We start from the raw sequence: 22,702 nt of genomic DNA, 5'->3' as shown, positions 1-22,702 counted from the left end.
ATGTTTCACACTGCTTGAATCAACTTCAGAAGAGGTGGAATTTGAGTTTGTTCAAACTTTCCTAAACATTCAAAAGATGCTCACTGCTGTTGCATTTCTGTGTAGAACAATTACTAGTTAATGCTGTATAGGCCATGGCAGAAATGTTATCCCCAAAAGTTCACACAGATTTCACATACAGGCACACAATTCCCCAAATAATACCCCCATCCCCACCCAGACATCCAGGAGGTTGAAAAAGTGACTCCGTTTCTCATCAAATAGTATTCACGACACCTCTTCAACTGTCCGTGACCCCATTTCCCTCAACACCCCCCACTATACCAGCCATTGTCAGGAATCTTGTGAAGATGTAATGATCATTATAGAGCATTAGATTATGGGAAACACTCCCTGAATATCTGAGGAAATGGGTGCAAACCCACACGCTGAGATACAATAGAAATGAAGGGATCTTTTAATAGCTGTTCTAAGAACCTCCTGTGAAAACGGTACTTTTTCATTGGTGTTTTTTTGTTTGTTGAGAAAACAGAAACTCTACCGAAGGTCATTCTTCCAGAAATGGAGATAGGATATGTCCTTGTCAGACTCACGCCAGCCAACGATGGAGCAGATTAGTGCATCAGACAACAACATCAATTGCAACTGAGGAGTAGGTTGCTCTTTGTTTCATAATCAGGTGTTTTAAGATTAAGCCTCAAAGCTGAAGCACGTCAGTTTTTAATAATACAGAAATACTTCCTATTGGACTTCCATTATCTTTCAAGTACAGAACCACTTCCTATTGGACTTCTATTATCTTTCAAGTACAGAACCACTTCCTAGTGTACTTCCATTGTCTTTCAAGTACAGAACCACTTCCTATTGGACTTCAATTATCTTTCAAGAGTGGCTGAGATGTAAAAACCAGTTTGCTCTCCAATTCTTGCGTCTGGCTTGGAATGTGAAGGTACGTCTTGTTCTTTTGCCCAGTTCACAGCTCTCTGAAGATGCTGTCGAGTGCCTTTTCCCTACAGAGTAGACCGGTTGGTGTGAGTATTGTCTAGTCCAGGGGTGAGAATAATTTTGGCTCAAGGGCCCCATCGTGATGTCCACATTCGGATAATATTTATTTAGTCAAAAGTAATTTGCGGACCAGAAAAAGGAAAGTTATTTGAAAACGAACAGGTCCATTTTTTTCTGCATACTTTCGATCTAGTTTTAGACGATCAAGAGTGGCCTGATGTTTTTGTTTACCCAAAATAATCATTCCCACCACCCCCCTAAAATAACCTCCCGCAGGCCAGATTGAATGGGATCTGGACAGCAAGGTCATATGTTGCCCACCATTGGGCAAGTCCAACAAAGAGCATGCTGCGTCTACTGTCACGCTCGCAGACGTAAAGAGTGGAAAAAGCCAACCATGCGGAAACTCATTCATTATTTAGTGGGACTGCCTGTCTCAGCACCAACTTACCTCATATTACATTTTAGTCATTTAGCAGATGCCCTTATCCAGAGCGACTTACAACTAGTGCATTCATCCTAAGATCGCTAGGTGAGACAACATATTGCAATCGTAGTACATTTTCCCTTTATCAGCGACGTCTGTGCTAGTGGGGAAAGGACAAATTCCGCTTTTTTTCTACCTCCTACCTAGGCTTTTTGGGTATGTGAAAATGTTGTATGCTCCAAATGCCATGATGTCACACTCATTTCTGCTTTTCATCCAGCGTGCCAAGTAAAGACCCTGGCAAGAGCCAGGCCCAGCACTGTACCACTACACCAGCGCTCTGGTCACCACTACAGCCTCCGATTGGCTGTCTGGTCACCACTACAACCTCTGATTGGATCAGGCCAGGAGACACCTATCCCATAAACCAACCGACCTATCATCTGAATGTGACTCAGCAGAAAAGTTCAATGAAATTTAAACAGAGCTGAATTTGTTAAATACAAGTTGCCCCTTTTGTTCCTACTGACTTGAATGTCTAGGGATTTATGGGAAAATGAGTTAACTTGTATAGCTCTGCATAAGTCTCAACTTGCACATTTAAATCCTGACTCCCCTCAGGATCATTATCTTGCTCCCATTGAGGGCAGATGTTGGCTCTAGATGTGAGGGATAACCAGATGGATTAATGATTCAACCACATCTAATTGAGATGAATGGAAGCATCCTGTTTGGTGGAAAGCTGCTGTTCTTCTTAAAGAAAGAGAGCAGCTTAATCTGTGCCCTTTCAGATTGGGGCTGTGTGCGGTTGTTGTTTCTATAGAAGACTAAACCCTTTGCCATATCATCTTGCTGTGAGGTCCTTCACAGTGACACAGTACACCTAATGTTTCTGGGTGGATGTTTCTAAATGTAGTAAGAAGCGGATCAAGACTTGCCAATGAGCTGTACATCAAAACCTACTCTACCCACCCAGTCCATGTCACTTGGTGCTGTGCAAGGAGAAATTGCAGGCGAAAAGCACCCCGATTCTATTCGACTTGTCCAATCAATCTCAAACCCAATATTTTCCAAAGTGTTGTCAAGTAAATGTTTGCTTGGGAACATTTTGTAGCGTGGGAGGGTTGGGCTACTCATTTGTCATTTCCAGAAATATCCATGACGTGTTCCTCCTATGGCTTTCAGCATGACTGCCTCTTAGCTGCAGCCTCCAACCGACCTCGTCTTACAAGCACCGCTGCTCTCAGAGAAGAGATGAAAGGAGAGACCTCCCCCGTCCTCATGTGTTTATTGAAAGAACTTTGTTCCAGAGCAACATTATCTATAGCCCTTTTCCCATAAACCGGCATAGATGGATCAGTCACATGACGGCTCTGTAGGCGTCATACACCGGCATAGATGGATCAGTCACATGACGGCTCTGTAGGCGTCATACACCGGCATAGATGGATCAGTCACATGACTGCTCTGTAGGCGTCATACACCGGCATAGATGGATCAGTCACATGACGGCTCTGTAGGGGTGTCATACACCGGCATAGATGGATCAGTCACATGACGGCTCTGTAGGGGTGTCATACACCGGCATAGATGGATCAGTCACATGACGGCTCTGTAGGCGTCATACACCGGCATAGATGGATCAGTCACATGACGGCTCTGTAGGCGTCATACACCGGCATAGATGGATCAGTCACATGACGGCTCTGTCACATGACGGCTCTGCGTCATACACCGGCATAGATGGATCAGTCACATGACGGCTCTGTAGTGGTGTTATACACCGGCATAGATGGATCAGTCACATGACGGCTCTGTAGGCGTCATACACCGGCATAGATGGATCAGTCACATGACGGCTCTGTAGGGGTGTCATACACCGGCATAGATGGATCAGTCACATGACGGCTCTGTAGGCGTCATACACCGGCATAGATGGATCAGTCACATGACGGCTCTGTAGGGATGTCATACACCGGCATAGATGGATCAGTCACATGACGGCTCTGTAGGCGTCTGCAGGCAGTCAATGGTGCTCTAGGGCTGACTGGCTGGGACAGGTCGACAGGGACAGGTCGACAGGGACAGGTTGCTATTAAGTTGGATTTTGCTCTGCCCATCTTCCTCTCGCTCATTCGCCACAGGACCTAAACACGGGATCGTTTCTATGGTGATTCTCAAAATACTGAATGTTTTAGTTATACTTAGTATGTACCCTTAATATAATATATTCCTTTGTCTCCCAGGAAGTACCAGCTTCAACTTAATATTTAATTGTGAGGGTAAGAGTTGCAATGACATGCTCTCCCCAGCCCCGGGGGGGAAAACAAAAAAGTATATATCAACAATGTTTGGACCGGTGGGTGGCTGGATGTATCCAGATATTGCCCAACCCTAGTGAGGGTTTACTAGAGTTGCTTAAATATTATTTACTTAATAAATATTGACTGTAATAACACCCAACACTGCTTGATACAGGCCTACTACATCTTCACAGTGTGAATGTATTTTCTCTCTAGGAGTTCAGTAAGTTTGGAAATTCCCCTGCATATCAGAAAATCCCTGTGGGCATGCCTGGACTTGTTTCGGAGAGAACAAGTGTTTCCTTGTATTGTCAGCTATTGGTGGTTGGCATTTTCCAGGCTACCCAAACTCCTTTCTCCGACCAAACGCTACGACACGCCCACGGACATTAGTTGCTTCTCCGCAATGAGTCTGGATCTAAGCACCTCGCCAATGATTTATAGGACGCAAACCCATTCTAACCGTTCGGATTGGTCCCAGAAACCGATGGGTTGGACCAGAGCCAGAACACACGTGGGTAAAGCAGCGTTTTGAGAATGTGTCACTGGCTTTGATACTCTGATTTGGTTAGAAATGATCTAATGGCTGATTACTGTTTTGTACAACACCCCTCATTCTGACATCCCCCACAAACAACTTTAATGATAGCAATCTCAGACTGTAGCGAACAAAGAACAGTGGAAGAATTCAGTTTGAGTCGTCAGGCAAGGTTGGCATATGGTAGTATTTTTTTAAATGGTGCGACAGTTGAAACATTTTTATTTGGTTCGTTCAACATCTCAATACCATGAGTAGAGTACAGGAGCACCTTGTTCAGAATTATAAGCACAGTGCTGCAGTGTTATGAGATGAGAATATCTGATGTGCACAATGGCTTGAAAGTGGATACTAATGGTTCATCAAAGCGCTCTCCCGCCAGCCAATCCTTCCCATAAATTAATGTTTTATTACCGTAAGGCCCAGGCTGCTCAGTCATCTGTCCGGGATGGATGAAGTCTGCTTCCGCTCCAGTAATGACTTGTTTGGCCACCTGTGTCGCTCGTATTTTAGGCCTGACAAACTAGATTTGGTGAGGTAAACCTGCCCTTTGTCTCACTGATTATGATTCATCATTGACAGAACTGAACATCAGTCTACAGCAGGATCAAAATGTCCCAGTTAGCTAAATCTATTCCACCATGCATCTTCTGCCTCTTGGCAGTGAAATGGGAGGTCCTGTTTGAAGCCACTTATTAGCCCTTGTTCACAGCTCATCCCCACGGTGCCACTTGGTTTTTCACTCCTGCCTTGGCTCCCCGCGAGCACCCGAGATGTCAATGCCTACTCCTGTTTCACAATTGGCAACCTACAGAACAGGCTAATTGGCCCCCGACACAGCACAAAATAGAACCTGTTCCAGCTGTTTATTCCCCGCTAGTTGTACAGTGCCTTCAGAAAATATTCACACCCCTGGACTTTTTCCATATTTTGTTCTTTTACAAAGTGGGTTTAAAATGGATTTAATTGTCCATTTTTATCAACGATCTACCAAAAGTAGTCAGTCAAAGTGGGGAAAAAATTCTAACATTAGAAATAAATTACTGAAAAATCAAACACCTTCTTGATTCGATAAGTATTCATTCAACCCCCTGAGTCAATACATAAGAATCACCTTTGGCAGTAATTACAGCAGTGAGTCTTTCTGGGAAAGTTTTCCACACCTCCAGTCATGTTTGCCTGTGAGATTTAGTCTTAGTAGAAGCATTGTCTTCACTTCTCTAGCAGTTGAAATGCAAACAGAGAAACTACCTAGCTTGTGAATAAAACAACTTAATTAGCCAAGAAACACAAGGACAAAGTCTCACTTCAGCAGACATCATCCGGTTTATGCCTTTTCGCAGATCTTCACGTGCGCATAGCCGCCAGCCAGGCAATGTTGCTGCGCAAGCTGGAATAGGCTATATAGGATTTGTAGTTCTTTGACTTTGTGTGATTTAATTTACCAGCTATGATACAAAACAGCAGAAATACTTTGAAAACAGCTGCTGCAGCATATATTCTACTGTAAATGTGATCGTACTTAACTATTTTTATTGACAAATACGAGTGAAATGCTCGCACTGTGGAGACCTGACCACCCGCTAACGTGGCTGGTGAAATAGACATCTTTACCCGCCAATGTCAAAATCTACCCGCAGGTAGTGGGTGTTCATTTTAGGCCCTGTTGGTTGTTGATCATTACTAGACAACCATTTTCAGGTCTTGCCATACATTTTCAAGCAGATTGAAGTCTTCACGGTCTTCTTGGTAAGCAACTCCAATGTAGATTTTGGCCTAGTGTTTTACGTTTATTGGCCTGCTGAAAGGTGAATTTATCTCCCAGGGTCTGGTGGAAAGCAGACTGAACAAGGTTTTCCTCTGGGACTTTGCCTGTGCTTAGCTCCGTTCAGTTTCTTTTTTTTATCCTGAAACTCCCCCCGTCCTTAACATTTACAAGCTTACCCATAACATGATGCAGGCACCACTATGCTTGAAAATATGTGGGGTACGCAGTAATGTGTTGTATAGGATTTGCCTCAAATGTATCACTTTGATTCAGGACGTGAAGTTAATTGCCCTGCCACATTCTTTGCAGTATTACTTAGTGCCTTGTTGCAAACAGGATGCATTTTTAAAAATATTTTTGATTCTGTACAGGCTTCCTTTTCACTCAATTAGGTTAGTATTGTGGATGTTGTTGATCCATCCTCAGTTTTCTCCTGTCACAGCCATTAAACTCTTAACTGTTTTAAAGTCACCATTGGCCTCATGGTGAAATCCCGGAGCGGTTTCCTTCCTCTACGTCAACTGAGTTAGGAAGGGTGCCTGTATCTTTGTAGTGACTGGGTGTATTGATACACCATCCGAAGTGTAATTAATAACTTCACCATTTTTAATTGAACCCATCTGCCCTTTGCGAGGCATTGGAAAACCTCCCTGGTCTTTGTGGTTGAATCTGTTTGAAATTCACTGCTCAACTGAGGAACCTTACAATTATCTGTGTGTGGGGTACATAGATGAGGTAGTCATTCAAAGATCATGTTAAATGCTGCTGTTGCACATTTCTTACACGTTTTAAATATCTCTCTAATGTGTGAAATGCCTGACATGTCAAGAGGAAAACTGATGATGCACTACCCAATTTCTAAATTGAACTTTTTGCATTCTACTATGACAACTTTCAAGAGTAAGTTGAAAGCATAACTGAGTTATTATTACTTCAAACACAGTTTGGGAACCACCTCACTACAAAACCTACTGCCTAGTATATACTGTATTAGGTTCACAACCTTTACATACAGGTGTATAATCTTAATTTGAGCCAGTTTGCTAAAGCAGACAAATTATCCTGCAGCAATGGGAAGTGTGAATTATTTTTTTATTGTGATAGTATTATTAATGGACATTTTTGTAGTGGTTGATGTGTTTTTCATAGGGTAAAATCAAGTCTGAAATGTCAAAGTGGAAATTGCAAACTTTAGATGCCTTTTTAAACATCAAATACACTAGACATTTTAAATCTCCTACATTGTGGGAAAGTTCTCCTGCAACAGGGTGATCAAATTTAAGAGCCTACATCTGTAGCCTACATGGAGCATTAGTCTCAACACACTGCAGTCAGTTGACCCTGTTTGAACAGTGCCATCCATCTCCGCAGGCTGTTTGGGTTTAGACTACTCCTTTTCCTCTGGTTAGTGCATACCTGGCAGGCATCGGTCTCTGACCTCTGAACCTCTGTGTCTGTGCTACTCCTCCCATCTGGCTCATCTGAGATCCATGATGCCTGTTGCTGCCCTGGGTTCAACCTCTCATCATTGTTAGATGAGACAGAAATAACATGCAAGACTTTCCCACCACAAGGCCACTCTACAGCTCCTCTCATTCCCAGGACTTCAATGCTGCTTTCAGTGCATGGGTCCACAGGAGTGTAACACAATTCAAATGGTCTATTGAAATTGGTCAGACCGACCTACATGTGGTTTACTATGTCAGCAGGCAACAAGGCAATAACTAGAAGTTGCCTTTGTATTATTCTAATAGTCCTCTTCTCCCTCTGTCTCTTTCAGCGGAAGGCCTGCCCCAGGTGTTCTACTTTGGGCCCTGTGGGAAGTATAATGCAATGGTTCTAGAGCTGCTGGGCCCCAGTTTAGAAGACCTCTTTGACCTTTGTGACAGGACCTTCTCACTAAAGACTGTATTAATGATTGCCATTCAGCTGGTGAGTTCCCAACATCAAATAATGCTATATTTACAAGATGTGTTCAAACTGGTCTGCAATTCAAAGGTTGAGCTCAATTTCATGTAATTTGGACAATTTTTAGGAGAATTTAATGTTGTAATTAAATGTTTTTTCCCAGTTCATGATTTGGAAAGGGGCTTCTTTTTTTTTTATCATGAACTCATCCCCGGAAAATAATTGGATTATAATTGTCCCCAATCCTGCTGAGATCAGATTTTTGGGTCGAGTTTCTGTTTTCTTATTGAACCCTGATTGATGAACTTATTGGTCTAGTCTGTGTGTACCCATGCATAGTTCAGTAGGCCACTCTGTTACTGACTGTCCTGTGACTTTCCTTTTCAGATCTCCCGGATGGAGTATGTGCATTCTAAAAACCTCATCTACAGAGACGTAAAGCCTGAAAACTTTCTCATCGGACGCGGAGGATGCAAAAAAGACCACATTATCCACATCATTGACTTTGGCCTGGCCAAAGAGTACATCGACCCTGAAACCAAAAAACACATCCCGTACCGGGAGCACAAGAGCTTAACCGGGACGGCCCGATACATGTCCATCAACACACATTTGGGAAAAGGTATGTCTGGTTTGCCAAGAATTTCGAAGGGGTGATTTATGTAAATGTTAGACAATGCTTTGTCAGCATGCTAGTGTTGTGAAACTTGATTATGGGGTGTTCATACTTTTCGGTAAATCATGTCTGCTTGGATTTGGCCAATGAGTAGGCAACATTTCTTGGCATGGGCTTCTTTTTTTTTCATTTAAGTTTGGTAAGGTTGCAAATACTAAGTATAACTTAGCCAGGGTTTATGAGTGACTAGAGCCCTTGGACTGTTATCACAAAAAGGGAGGCAGCTTCCCAGAAAAAGGTTGGGGTTAAATCAAGTTAAGGAAATTTTAATCATGGCTCACTGCGTTTTCTTCCTTTTTGAAGTGACTCTCACTGGTTTTTATTAATAGAACAAAGTCGTCGAGACGACCTGGAAGCCTTGGGTCACATGTTCATGTACTTCCTCCGTGGGAGTCTACCGTGGCAAGGACTAAAGGTATGTCAGCAGGTCCTCTGAGATTTCCCACGTGTGCTGTGTTTGTAGCAGCGTACAGATGTTAAACTTTATGTGGTTCTTTCACAGGCTGATACACTGAAAGAACGATACCAGAAGATCGGAGACACGAAAAGAAATACTCCAGTTGAGGTTCTCTGTGAGAGCTTCCCAGGTACAGCCTGACCATTTCTCTCATCCAAATCTAAAGTTGTTTTCAATGCAACATGTTCTGTATTTTTATTTATTTATTTTACAATTTGATGATGGTAATTTAGCTAGTTGTAGGCCAGAGTACTTTTGGAGCCCCATGACTATGCTTCAGGATGTTGTATTTTTCCTCACATTACACAATGGTGCAGATGACTCATTCAAATCTACATCTACATTGGGTGTTTGCTGTTACAGAGGAGATGGCCACCTATTTGCGCTACGTAAGACGGTTGGATTTCTTTGAAAAGCCTGACTACGAATACCTGAGGACCCTGTTTACAGAGCTGTTTGAACGGAAAGGATACACGTTCGATTACACCTACGACTGGGTCGGCAGGCAGATAGTATGTAACGCCACTCACTGACTAATATTGGGGGGGACAGAGCAGGCCTAAGTATTTTAGCTACAATATAACACTGGTTTACTGTTGTACCCCATAGCCAACACCAGTGGGGACCGTCAACATGGACTCTGGGGCATCTGCCATCACGAGAGAGAGCCACCCGCACAGAGACCGGCCCTCGCAGCACCAACCCATGAGGAATCAGGTAAGCTGGACCTCCACTTTCCCAGAGCTGCCAGTTCAACTGGCTCTGAAGACCCTTGATCCACACTGATGATTTGACAAGGGAGTGCCCTACCACAGTATTTTTCAATTAAGGCGCAAGGATCCTAACGGCTGTTACGTTACCCCTTTAGTTACTATCCCCCTAGCCTCTGGAATAGCCTGCCGGAGAACCTGAGGGGGACCGAGACTGTGGACATATTTAAAAGGGATCTTGAAACACATTTGACTGCTTTTCCTTAGGGTACTTTTTAGTCTTTCAGTTTAGTTTTTTTTATCCTCTGTTATAAATATTTAATTTGTACCATTTTTCTTTTTTTCTGTGAAGCGCATTGCATCCATGTCAATATAAATAAAGCTTGATTTGATTAGAGCACCCTACATCCTCCAACACTGAACCCTCCTCCACCTACTTACTGAAGAGCAAGTTTTAGAATCTGTGGTGGGGGGAGTTTACAGAGTGGGTCCCTTGGGTGTGGTGGGGAGGTACCACAGCAGCTCCAGGCCATAACCCACTGAGTCAGACTCATCATTCTTACTCTGTTAAATAAACAATGGTGGTTGGATCCCACAGCTGCAGCCAACTGCGACGCTTATTAAGCATGCAAGACTGCGGGGCTTGTTTGACGCACATAATGGCAAAGATGCATGTGTATAAACCTCCTGGCATTTAACGGAACATTAAAGGTATATCTGGGATTGAACTTTTTTGTATTTCCTGGTTCAAAATGTTATGTATAACTGTGTTCCTTACAAAATTAAGTTTAATGCTAACTTTATTTGCCAGTGCACTGTGGCTTTGAACCCTTTGACACCATTTGATTCATAAGGGGCTACCTTGACCTTTTGCACATGCCACCTCTGCATGCATTCCTCAACACTGGCCAAATACCAGAGAGGGCAATCAGGCTTTGAGGAAGTTAACCATCACCTCACCACAGTCACATCACAATGGGAAATCTCAGTCTGAACCAAGCTCACACGCTGAATGTTGCTCGTTGATATGCAGACACTTCTATCGTTCTTACTCTTTTAAATAAACTGCCAAAAGAGACAAGAAAAAGGTGTGAACCCTTTGGAATTACCTGGATTCAACCACCTGTTGATTTCTGCATAAATTGGTTATACAATTTGATCTGATCTTTATCTAAGTTGCAACAGTAGACAAACGCAGTCTGCTTAAACTAATAACACAAACAATTATACATTTTCATGTCTTTATTGAACACACCGTGTAAACATTCACAGTGCAGGGTGGGAAAAGTATGTAAACCCTTGGATTTAATAACTGGTTGACCCTCCTTTGGCAGCAATAACCTCAACTGAAGTTTTCTGTAGTTGCAGATCTGACCTGCACAACAGACCATTCCTCTTTACAAAACTGTTTCAGATCAGCAATATTCTTGGGATGACTGGTGTGAACCGCTCTTTTGAGGTCATGCCACAGCATCTCAATTTTGAAGTAGTCATTAGCCTAGGGGTTCACATACCTTTTCCAACCCACACTGTGAATGTTTAAATTATGTATTCAATATAGACAAGAAAAATACAATAATTTGAGTGTTATTAGTTTAAGCAGACTGTGTTTGTCTGTGGTGACTTAGGTGATCCGATCAAAAAAAAAAGACCAATTTATGCAGAAATCCAGATAATTCCAAAGGTTTCACATACTTTCTTGCCACTGTATTCATGTATTACAGTCCCGTTGATTGAATCCTTTATGTAGTCAACTGCCCTGTTTATTCTGTCGTGTGATGACTGGTTCACTCAGGGCCAAATCCCAACTTGTGAAGCTCACGCCTTACTGTAACTTAGTTTTGTGTAGAGCACCCATTGATTTCAGTGGGGGAGATTGAAGCAAAAGTTTGAGTGGAATGTGCGTAGCGCCAAGTTAGTATCCGGCCCTCGGTCACTAATGCAGTTTCCTGCTTCGCCTTTTTTATTCATCTCTGCTTTTTTTCCCTTTCCTTTCTCGTGCTGCTTTGCATGACACCTGGCCACGCCCCCACACACACTTAAACCCCGCCCCCACCCATTCCACCCAACCTCGCAACGACCCATCCCACCCTCACTCCCTTTCCCTTCCATCACCACCACAACTCCCTGAGCAGACGGCAGCTTCTGACCGGAGGGGAGCATGGGAAGTGCAGCCCAGTCGGACAAACTCCTCCTACATGGCCTCCCACCTGGCATCGGACAGGCACGGGGGCTCAGTGCAGGTACACTACTACAACTCCACGTTGACCCATCAGTCCGTTGTCCACTTCCCCCTCCACCCCGTTTCCTCACATGGTGTGCCGGGGTCCACCACAAGTATGTCCATGGCATATGTTGAGTGTGGAGGTGTGTGTGACAGAGTTAGAGATTTGGTGTGTGTGTGTGCTCACACATCTTTCGTCCTACAGCTGATAGCCCTTGGTCTTCTTTCCCTGTGTTTTTAGGAAGACAAGCTTCGAAACAGGTGACGACTGGTTATGACAAACTAATCTGCTGGCTAGCGGAGTAGACCACTTGTTTATTAGGTGAGGTGCTGGCTAGCGGAGTAGACCACCTGTTTATTGGGTGAGGCGCTGGCTGGCTAGCGGAGTAGACCACCTGTTTATTGGGTGAGGCGCTGGCTGGCTAGCGGAGTAGACCACCTGTTTATTGGGTGAGGCGCTGGCTGGCTAGCGGAGTAGACCACCTGTTTATGAGGGGTGAGTAGACCGCTGGCTGGCTAGCGGAGTAGACCACCTGTTTATTGGGTGAGGCGCTGGCTGGCTAGCGGAGTAGACCACCTGTTTATTGGGTGAGGCGCTGGCTGGCTAGCGGAGTAGACCACCTGTTTGGGTGGCTGTTTAGACCACCTGTTTATTGGGTGAGGCGCTGGCTGGCTAGCGGAGGCGCTGGCTAGACCACCTGTTTATTGGGTGAGGCGCTGGCTGGCTAGCGGAGTAGACCACCTGTTTATTGGGTGAGGCGCTGGCTGGCTAGCGGAGTAGACCACCTGTTTATTGGGTGAGGCGCTGGCTGGCTAGCGGAGTAGACCACCTGTTTATTGGGTGAGGCGCTGGCTGGCTAGCGGAGTAGACCACCTGTTTATTGGGTGAGGCGCTGGCTGGCTAGCGGAGTAGACCACCTGTTTATTGGGTGAGGCGCTGGCTGGCTAGCGGAGTAGACCACCTGTTTATTGGGTGAGGCGCTGGCTGGCTAGCGGAGTAGACCACCTGTTTATTGGGTGAGGCGCTGGCTGGCTGTAGACCACCTGTTTATTGGGTGGCTGGCTGGCGGAGTAGACCACCTGTTTATTGGGTGAGGCGCTGGCTGGCTAGCGGAGTAGACCACCTGTTTATTGGGTGAGGCGCTGGCTGGCTAGCGGAGTAGACCACCTGTTTATTGGGTGAGGCGCTGGCTGGCTAGCGGAGTAGACCACCTGTTTATTGGGTGAGGCGCTGGCTGGCTAGCGGAGTAGACCACCTGTTTATTGGGTGAGGCGCTGGCTGGCTAGCGGAGTAGACCACCTGTTTATTGGGTGAGGCGCTGGCTGGCTGCGGAGTAGACCACCTGTTTATTGGGTGCGCTGGCTGGCTGGCTGGCTGGCTGGCTGGCTGGTAGACCACCTGTTTATTGGGTGAGGCGCTGGCTGGCTGGCGGAGTAGACCACCTGTTTATTGGGTGAGGCGCTGGCTGGCTGGCGGAGTAGACCACCTGTTTATTGGGTGAGGCGCTGGCTGGCTGGCGGAGTAGACCACCTGTATATTGGGTGAGGCGCTGGCTGGCTGGCTGGCGGGCGGAGTAGACCACCTGTATTGGGTGAGGCGCTGGCTGGCTGGCTGGCTGGCGGGCGGAGTAGACCACCTGTTTATTGGGTGAGGCGCTGGCTGGCTGGCGGAGTAGACCACCTGTTTATTGGGTGAGGCGCTGGCTGGCTGGCTGGCTGGCGGAGTAGACCACCTGTTTATTGGGTGAGGCGCTGGCTGGCTGGCTGGCTGGCGGAGTAGACCACCTGTTTATTGGGTGAGGCTGGCTGGCTGGCTGGCTGGCTGGCTGGCTGGCGGAGTAGACCACCTGTTTATTGGGTGAGGCGCTGGCTGGCTGGCTGGCTGGCGGAGTAGACCACCTGTTTATTGGGTGGGCTGGCTGGCTGGCTGGCTGGCTGGCTGGGAGTAGACCACCTGTTTATTGGGTGAGGCGCTGGCTGGCTGGCTGGCGGAGTAGACCACCTGTTTATTGGGTGAGGCGCTGGCTGGCTGGCTGGCTGGCTGGCTGGCTGGGAGTAGACCACCTGTTTATTGGGTGAGGCGCTGGCTGGCTGGCTGGCTGGCGGAGTAGACCACCTGTTTATTGGGTGAGGCGCTGGCTGGCTGGCTGGCTGAGGCTGCTGGCTGGCTGGCTGGCTGGCTGGCTGGCGGAGTAGACCACCTGTTTATTGGGTGAGGCGCTGGCTGGCTGGCTGGCTGGCTGGCTGGGAGTAGACCACCTGTTTATTGGGTGAGGCGCTGGCTGGCTGGCTGGCTGGCGGAGTAGACCACCTGTTTATTGGGTGAGGCGCTGGCTGGCGGAGTAGACCACCTGTTTATTGGGTGAGGCGCTGGCTGGCGGAGTAGAACACCTGTTTATTAGGTGAGGCGCTGGCTGGCTGACTGGAGGAGTAGAACACTTGAAAAAGATAAGGAGAGCCACACTCTAGGAGCTCAGATGAAATGACTAAATAACCTAATAACCATGACGAACTGACATTATACAACCAGATTGATCCTTGTTGTGTTTGGTGCAGTGATAAGGATGCAGGTTGTGTTGACTTGGTTTAGCAATGCATGTTTTTGATTAAATAAGTAAATCTTCATCAAATAACGCCCCTGCGTTTTAGGGCTTCAGTATAGTGTGATTTAATGGCTGGTGGTCTACTTTATGCCTCACATTTTACTCACACCTCTTGATAAATATTTGGAGAGGTTAATTTAAGATTGAAAAGTTTATTTATTTGTTTGTTTATTTAAAATGTGAAAAGCTAAAACTGCTTGACAAAGCTTGATAATATTTCAATAAATACGGTTTTGATACAGAACACAATAGATGGTATTACTTGCAATATACATCGTGTGCGTGCGTCATGGACTGGCACTGTTTTTGAGCGGTGAAGTTGTGGAAACGGTCATTGACTCCATCTGAATCAACCCCCTCCGTGTGCCACAGGTGGTCAGTTCAACCAATGGGGAGCTGAATGCCGATGACCCTCTGGCAACACACTCCAACGCACCAATCACAGTCCAGGCTGAGGTGGAGGTGGTGGATGAGGCCAAGTATGTATCAGCTCACCCCTCATCTCTCTCCAACTTTACTCCCTCTGCTTCACCTCTCCTCCTCCATCTCTCTCGATCTCCTACTCCCTCTGCTTTACCTCTCATCCTCCTCCTCATCTCTCTCTCTAGCTCTCATTCTCTCTCTCTCTCTAGCTCTCTCTCTCTCTCTCTCTCTCTCTCTCTCTAGCTCTCTCTCTCTCTCTTTTTCTCTCTTTCTCTCTGTGTGTGTGGCTTCCTGGTTGTGTACTTTTTAAGCCTGTGTCCCTATTACAATCCTTTGTCTTGGTAAGGTTGAGACTGCTGCTTTACCCCCCCCATCAGATATCCTCTCACTTCTCACAAGCTCAGTGCAGCAAGAGAAGAACAAATGAAAACTCATAGAATGCAATGAGCATATCAAAACTCAGTGCATATCATGCAATATCATCTCTAGGATTACCCAAAATTAGATGGACCTACTGACATCTTTTGGTGAATGAAATACCTGTAACATACCCAGCATAGTGAATGCCAACATTGAGTGTTTTGTCCTTCGATATAATATAATCTTATCCACCAGTGTCTGTTGTCCCCCAGCCTGGTTCCTCTGTAGGTTTCTTCCTAGGTTCCTGCCTTTCTAGGGAGTTTTTCCTAGCCACCGTGCATCTGCATTGCTTGCTCTTTGGCATTGCTGACATAAAGGGCTTTATAAAATATGTTTTCAAATTGTTAGGTGATTGGTTTGTCTCCCACTTGTTCATTCATATTCCCTTTTGCTATGTTTTCCGCTGGCCCTTTGATTTTCCCGTCATCAATAGACTTCCTCTTTGATAGGATCCCACTGCGTTGAAAGCCAGTGCCCCAGAAGACAGTTCAATTAATGTGACAACAGGGTTTCCATAGCAATGAGGCGTAAAGCTCTGTTTTTCTCTTGTTTCTCTCCTTCCCTCCCTCGCTCTCTGGTAATCCTTTCTACATCCGTTACGAAAGGATTTTGGAAGTCTTGCTTGTGGTAATGAGCGTCCGTGATACAGTATGTTGAAGTAGAGTGAGGTTGTACATCAGTTGAATAGTGTCCTTTGAACTCGTTAGAACTAAACCGGTGTAGGTTGCTCTAGAACCTAAGAATTGGAGCCATTGAGTCTTCAACCTTTTGAACCCTGCCCCCTGTGTCCAAGTGTGTGTGTGTGTGTGTGTGTGTGTGGCATGGTCTGTCCCATCAACTGCTGTATTAATCTGTCTTTTCTCTCTACACTCTTTCTTCTCTGTAGCTGCGTGAAAATGCTCAACCTGTGGTGAGTCCCTCTCTCCTAGTCCATACCATACCCATGGGACAGGACAGGGAGTGGACCAGCCTAGGCTGCTAGTGTAGTTGACTAGTACACACTGTGAAGGGACCCTGCTCTTATACTGTGAAAAACAGCTTAAAGAGAGTGATCCATATATCCACTACTGATATAGGCCAGTGGGTTATTAAATCATTTTCAGGCAGTCTATCTTCTCACTGATAGTGATGCTACAGATCAGCTGTATGGGTTAGGTCATATCTAATGATATCATTCTTTAAATAAAACTGTACTTTTCATACATTGACTTGAATATAGGCTATTGAGTACTCTCTTTTAAAAAGTATATATATTTGGAAATGCTGTCATTCCTTGTTTTCTGTTATGGAGGCAGCCTTAAATATCGACTAAAACCTACTAGCTAGCAGGGCACCTTAAATATTTACTAGAACTACTAGCTTGCTGGGCACCTTAAATATTTACTAAAACCTACTAGCTAGCAGGGCACCTTAAATATTTACTAATACCTACTAGCTAGCAGGGCACCTTTTTAATATCTACTAAAACCTACTGACAGGGCACCTGAGAATAGCAAATGACTTCCTTAGGGTTCATCTCAACGCTGTGCCTTTTAAAAAGATATCCATGTTTTTTCTTTGTAGCCAGTCACTGTGTTGTTTGGAGAGCTGTGGCTGACCTATGGCCACTCACTGCATGCTGTAATAATCATCTCATTAGGCTCACTCTGTCCTGTGCTCTGTGTCTCCACCACTGTTGTTAATCACACCACTGTACTAAACACACTTGTCCTTTTACCTCAGACGCCCCCTGTAGGTTCTTCTTAGAACTGTTTTGACTCTGTCAGGGATCTTGGCAATAATGTGTTTTTCCTCTACCATCACCGTAGTTCTTATTTCTTCTAATGCCCCGAGTCAGTCTCTTCATGTTGATTCTACTCCTAGAGATGTTCTGATGTTGGTTAGAAGGAACAGATCTAACACATTAACATTTCATGGCATCCATCCACTCATCTATGTTCTTGTAACCTGGCTTCAGGTCAGTTCCTCTGTCTAGCGATGCCATTTCCAGTGTTCCATTCAGGCATGGCAAGGCTAGTCAGAAGACAGCACATACAGGCATGGCAAGGCTAGTCAGAAGACAGCACATACAGGCATGGCAAGGCTAGTCAGAAGACAGCACATACAGGCATGGCAAGGCTAGTCAGAAGACAGCACATACAGGCATGGCAAGGGTAGTCAGAAGACGACACATACAGGCTTGGGACCTGGCTATTGTTGCACATACAGGCATGGGACCAGGCTATCGTTGCTAACCCTTGAGGCCAGTATAATCTGTGTACACTGATGGTCATTGGCTGCCTTTACACAGGCAGCTCAATTCTGATCTTTTGCCACTAATTGGTCTTTTGACCAGTCAGATCAGATATTTTGCCAATAATTGGGCAAAAGATCAGAATTGGGCTGCCTGTGTAAACACAGCTATTGTCTAACACATTTCTCCTCTTGTCCTCTAGATGTTGAAGTTAAATTACTTCTCACTTTAACAGTTTACCAGGGTGGTGTTCATTAGGGCACGTTTTAAAACAACGTTTTGGACAAGTTTATGTTAGACCCATCACTGCTTTGGTCTGTTTTCTTCCATTTGGTGCCTAATGGACATGACCCAGTCATAGTATCCGGTGTTGGCTTGCCTCTAACCAGTCTCTCTCCCCATCTAAAGGTGCTGTTGCTTCTTCAAAAGAAAACGGAAGAAGAACACCCTGCGACACAAATGATCAGCAGCACGCCTAGATCGCTCAAAGTCTTGCCCTAGATCGCTCAGAAGTCTTGCTCGATAAGGTTCTTAATCGAGAAAATCAATTAAGTCCCATTCAGACCAACGAAGAAGACCACGGGAGAGTGATGAGAGGCGATGTGCGTGCGCACACACACACACACACACACACACCCAAACAAGTGTGGCTGTCTGTTGATGGGAATTCCTTTTTGAATTGAGTCGTTTTTCCTCCACGATGCTTGGGAGTATTTGGCGGGCCCCGTTGTTGCCGGGATTGGGATCTTGGCTTTTGCAATTAGTTTAAGCTTGATTGATGGGCTGGACAATGGGAACACAACAGACGGTCTGTCAGCCTCCTGCTCTTTCATAAACTCACACTGAATGTATGGGCGGGAAGTTAAATGTCTATGGGAGAATTTAGTAGATGGGACAAGTCCTGGGAGAGGAAAGCTTGTTGGCTACTGACTGACTACATGTAAATAATGGACCAATATCAGTTGGAACTGGTACACGTCAATAAACGCTTTGGACTTCAGCGTAACAATGTCCACATGGTAGCAACCGAGTGGGCTTTACTTCACACTGCACGCTAAGGAGAGAAGAGAGGGATCTGGTGGCTTGAGTGTCCTCTTTACTGCTACTGTCCAATGCCTTAACCAAACCAGCACCCCACAGAGCCAGGAGAGGGTGACGCAGGAGGCCAGGCTCTCCATACTGAGAGGATATCTATGGTCCCTGCTTAATGTAATGACCTAACATACCACCCTATGTGGAGTTCAGTTCCTCACTGGTGGTACAGTATCTATACAATGGGTGGTTCAGAAATAATGTTGACTAGGGGCAACACTTTTAGGGTTAATTTGGATGTTTGTCAGTGAACTGTCATGTAAAATTCAGTGCCATGTCAGCTTTGTGGGTTCAATCTCTATCTGCAATGTTAATAACACTGCAACACACTGTGTAAGCCCCTGGTCTCCTAGAATGATCTCCTCTTCTGTGTTGTTGAGGGAATGCTCTTTCACATTTTCTGCCCCTCTGTTTCCAGTGTATTTGCCCTGTGCTGCAAAGCATAATCTGTGAGACCATTAATGATGATTGATCCCAAATGCCCAGTCCCAAATGGAAAACATGGGATTGCCTCAAAAGGATATTAAGAAGTACCTGGTAAAAAAAATCTGTCTATATGGTGTTTTTTTCAATATCACTTTTTGTTTTTCCTTGCAAGTGTCATGGAGGATTGCCTTGAACAAACAAACTGGACGTCGACAATGTCACCATGCCTATCCTCTTCACAGCATTAATTCCATAGGAGTGACTTTTGGATTTTATGTAATTATGTAGATTTTTTGTTAAATATATAGCTAATGTGAATTTAAAATGTGAGCAAATGTATTTTTCTCTTTCAAATAGCCATGAAGTATGAGAAACGGACAGAGGGGGACAAAAAGCTAGACTTTTGACTGCACTACATTTGTTGACCCACTGTTATTGACCGAAGACCTTGCTTTCCCCGTACTGTGTTGATGGATGTGCTAAAAATACTTAATTGTAGTGGCCTTGTGTGCTAGGTCTGTTCTAACAATACACTTAACCAATTCTGTTTTTAAACCCCCTCCTTGTTTAACCCCTGTGCCATGACATATGTAAACCCACACAGTCATACACACCCTAGACATTAATGTATGATGTGATGTCGCCTCCTGGTGGGGTGTTGGATACTGATGTCCTAGTGACCATGGTTATGTTCAGTAGGGCACACTGTTGCCAAACGTTTTGCAACTGTAATCAATAAGCTGTGTTATTGTACAAGGTCAGGTAGTACCTCTCGTTTTGGAAATGTTTTTCTCCCTGCTGAACATAACCCAGGTTGGTCGTCCCATATGGAGGCACAATGCCTGAGGGGATGCCAACCGGCTCTACAGACCTCTATGAGCAGGCATGCTTGTATGTGCATAATGATATTGTATATATATATATTATTATTTTTTCACCATTGTGACTTGAGCTCATTCCTCTGAGGTGTAAGTTATTGTGTTGAGAGTACTCGAATATGATACATCTATTAGACTTCTTCTGTTGTCTTTTACGTTTTATAGGTCAGTATGGTATTCCTCTGAGATGTCTGAGGGAATAACTGGTGAGGAAAGGGTGTTTTTGAATGACGGATATTCCTCATAGTGCCTCTTGAATGGGTGTTTTGAGGGAGGGGTTTGGCATTGCTGTCTAGCTTGCCTCTGTTGGATGTCTCTGGTGGTTTAGCCTAGGGTTGGATTGGCATTCTGTTGTTCAGGGACATCAGTCGCTGCTGCACAACAGGGTCGGGGGTTCATGTCAAGCATGTCAGCAGAATGGCTCCACCTGCTGGGTGTATGAATGATTTTCTGTCAGGACTTCAATCCAGTGTTGCTCAGTCTGTTCTCGGGGTGGGGGGTGGGGTGTTGTAGCCCAGCGCTAACACCTCATTCAGCCAATCACTAACTCCTTGAATATTGGAGTCATTGTGTGTTAGTGCAGGGCTGGAACAATAATGTACATCCTCTGGCTATCTCCTGAGGATGTTTTAAGAAGCACTACTTTTAGTTGACCCACAGTAGACTAGCCATTACAGTTACACTGTGACATACCAGTTCACTTTGAAAGTGTAAGGTATTGTTGAATCTAGTGAGACAGACATTTAGAGAAATGCCTTGAATGGTCCCTTCTGTTCCTAATGCCATCCTATCTGCCGCCGTCACCTGTGCCAGGAAAATGTCAACTAGAACTCTGATGGAATTCCACCTCGTGTCCCACTGCCCTTTTTTATATATTTGTTTCGCCCATCTGTAATGTTGAAAGTGAACGTTGTGGTTTGGAGCTAGCGATTTAAAGTCTATATTGTGTTCTTAAGGTGGCTGAGAGTAATACCATAATTATTGAACCACTTTTCAATGAATAATTGTTTTAATTAACTCCTCAAGCGTACATTTCCATTTCAGTGGACCATTTTATTTTGGAGTGGAACGTCACTTGTATACTTTGATGTATCTGTATCCTACTGTTAACAGTGGTCTTAATGCAGGTGTTGTATCACTGTTGAAATTCATTTCCTTCCTGCAATTTTGGCTTTCCAGCTGATAAACATGAATACTACATTGATATGTGCATTCTAGTTTCCTCAAGCCTTTCCACAGCCTGTCTAGAATGAGGAATATTTGCTATAGTGTGTATTTGCATGGCTTATCTGGAGCAGATGTCTGCCTGTTTTAATGGCAAGGCTCCCTGAGGTGGATGTATGAAGCTAAGCCACCCGTACAAAGTTATTCTCTCTGGGCATAATGGAGCTCTACAAAGTCCTCCCATTGGCTTGATAAGTCCTACCCAGAGCACATTCCAATTTCAGGTGTCATTGCTTATACAGTACTACACCTTGCCTGTCAGTCAGACCTCATTGCTTTCAATTGACTTGTCTTGTGTTATTCACCATCTTATTTCCTGCATGTCCAAATGGCATGTAAATCCTTATAGCAGCGTGGAGGAGGATGAATGGAAAGAGATGGTGAGTCGTTTTTGGGGGGAGGGGAGGTTTCTCTGGCACTTTCTTCCTGTCGTTGTACTGTAGAGTTGTCTTGGGTTGGTTGTATATGTCTGGGAGAGAAGTTGGGTGTGACACATGACTGCAATGTTTTAATTATTTTAGGTTTTACAGAGTTCACCATTTATATATTTTTTGTTTTTGTCAGTTGGATTCTGTTAAAGAATATAAAGACGTTTTTTCTTTCAAACTGTGGAAAGTAGAATTGTACAGTACCACAAGTTTATCCCCCTACTCTTGCTCTGGCAATTTATTTTCAAACCTATGATTTAAGAAATGAATCCTACAACTGTATTATGAATATTGTGTTGAAATATGAATGTTACTTCAAATCTATTTGAATGGTTTAACGTAGGTTAAGGGCTTCATGAATGAAGGACCCATCTTTTGATTTCTTTCTTTTTATTATCATTTAATTTTAAGTACAGAAAGATAAATGACCAGACTTTATCTGAAAGGCCTATTTTCCTAGGGATCCGTGTGAGACGTGTCACATGTATCCTTACAAATTCACTTTTTATTCCCTCCACCCTTTAAAGGGGAAACACAAGTTTGCACCCTTTTTTTTGTTTTGTTTAATAAAAAAATCTCTCTTAACCTTTTCTTGTGAGTATGGGTGTGTTTTTTTCCAGTACAGTGTCACATTACATTATAATGAGCCATCTTAGAATTGCTGAGAAAGCATGTTACCCATAGAAAATAATAATTTTATGGTCACATCTTCTCAGGTCACTTTCAACCTATGGGAGAATCTCAATTGCGTACTCCTTACATCCTCTCGTCTCCTCTAAAACCTATTGAATGAGAGCGAGCCAGAGGTTCATCCCCTCCGACTTTCTCCAATGGGGTTTGAGGAGAGAGGACTCACAATTGAATCTCCCTGTGACTTTTCCCTGCAAGGTTGCAGCTGCACTGCTTCAGCTTTCAAGGTTTCGTGGGCCGTACCCTTGATCATACATTACTACTAAGCT

At 44.6% G+C, this 22,702-nt stretch overlaps 1 protein-coding gene across 5 annotated transcripts in view; it reads left to right on the top strand.

Moving 5' to 3' along the window:
- The window catches only part of LOC124018098 (casein kinase I), a 43,126-nt gene extending 20,793 nt beyond the window's left edge, over positions 1-22,333 (top strand). The window contains exons 5-14 of one of the 5 annotated variants that reach the window (XM_046333368.1): positions 7,822-7,973; positions 8,337-8,571; positions 8,955-9,040; positions 9,128-9,212; positions 9,446-9,594; positions 9,692-9,799; positions 11,928-12,035; positions 14,992-15,098; positions 16,349-16,372; positions 18,104-22,333. In XM_046333368.1, the coding sequence (XP_046189324.1) occupies positions 7,822-7,973; positions 8,337-8,571; positions 8,955-9,040; positions 9,128-9,212; positions 9,446-9,594; positions 9,692-9,799; positions 11,928-12,035; positions 14,992-15,098; positions 16,349-16,372; positions 18,104-18,158 (1,109 nt within the window). In that variant the 3' untranslated portion in view covers positions 18,159-22,333. Of the gene's footprint in view, positions 1-7,821; positions 7,974-8,336; positions 8,572-8,954; positions 9,041-9,127; positions 9,213-9,445; positions 9,595-9,691; positions 9,800-10,603; positions 11,106-11,927; positions 12,036-14,991; positions 15,099-16,348; positions 16,373-18,103 lie in introns of those variants that run through there. The other 4 variants (XM_046333370.1, XM_046333369.1, XM_046333371.1 and 1 more) reach the window with 4 other exon arrangements.
- The last annotated feature ends 369 nt before the right edge of the window (positions 22,334-22,702 follow it).

This window comes from Oncorhynchus gorbuscha, unplaced genomic scaffold, assembly GCF_021184085.1.
Source record: "Oncorhynchus gorbuscha isolate QuinsamMale2020 ecotype Even-year unplaced genomic scaffold, OgorEven_v1.0 Un_scaffold_390, whole genome shotgun sequence".
Taxonomy (NCBI): Eukaryota; Metazoa; Chordata; class Actinopteri; order Salmoniformes; family Salmonidae; genus Oncorhynchus; species Oncorhynchus gorbuscha.
The sequence above is the reverse complement of the archived record's forward strand: the minus strand, read 5'-3'. Positions and strand labels throughout refer to the sequence as shown.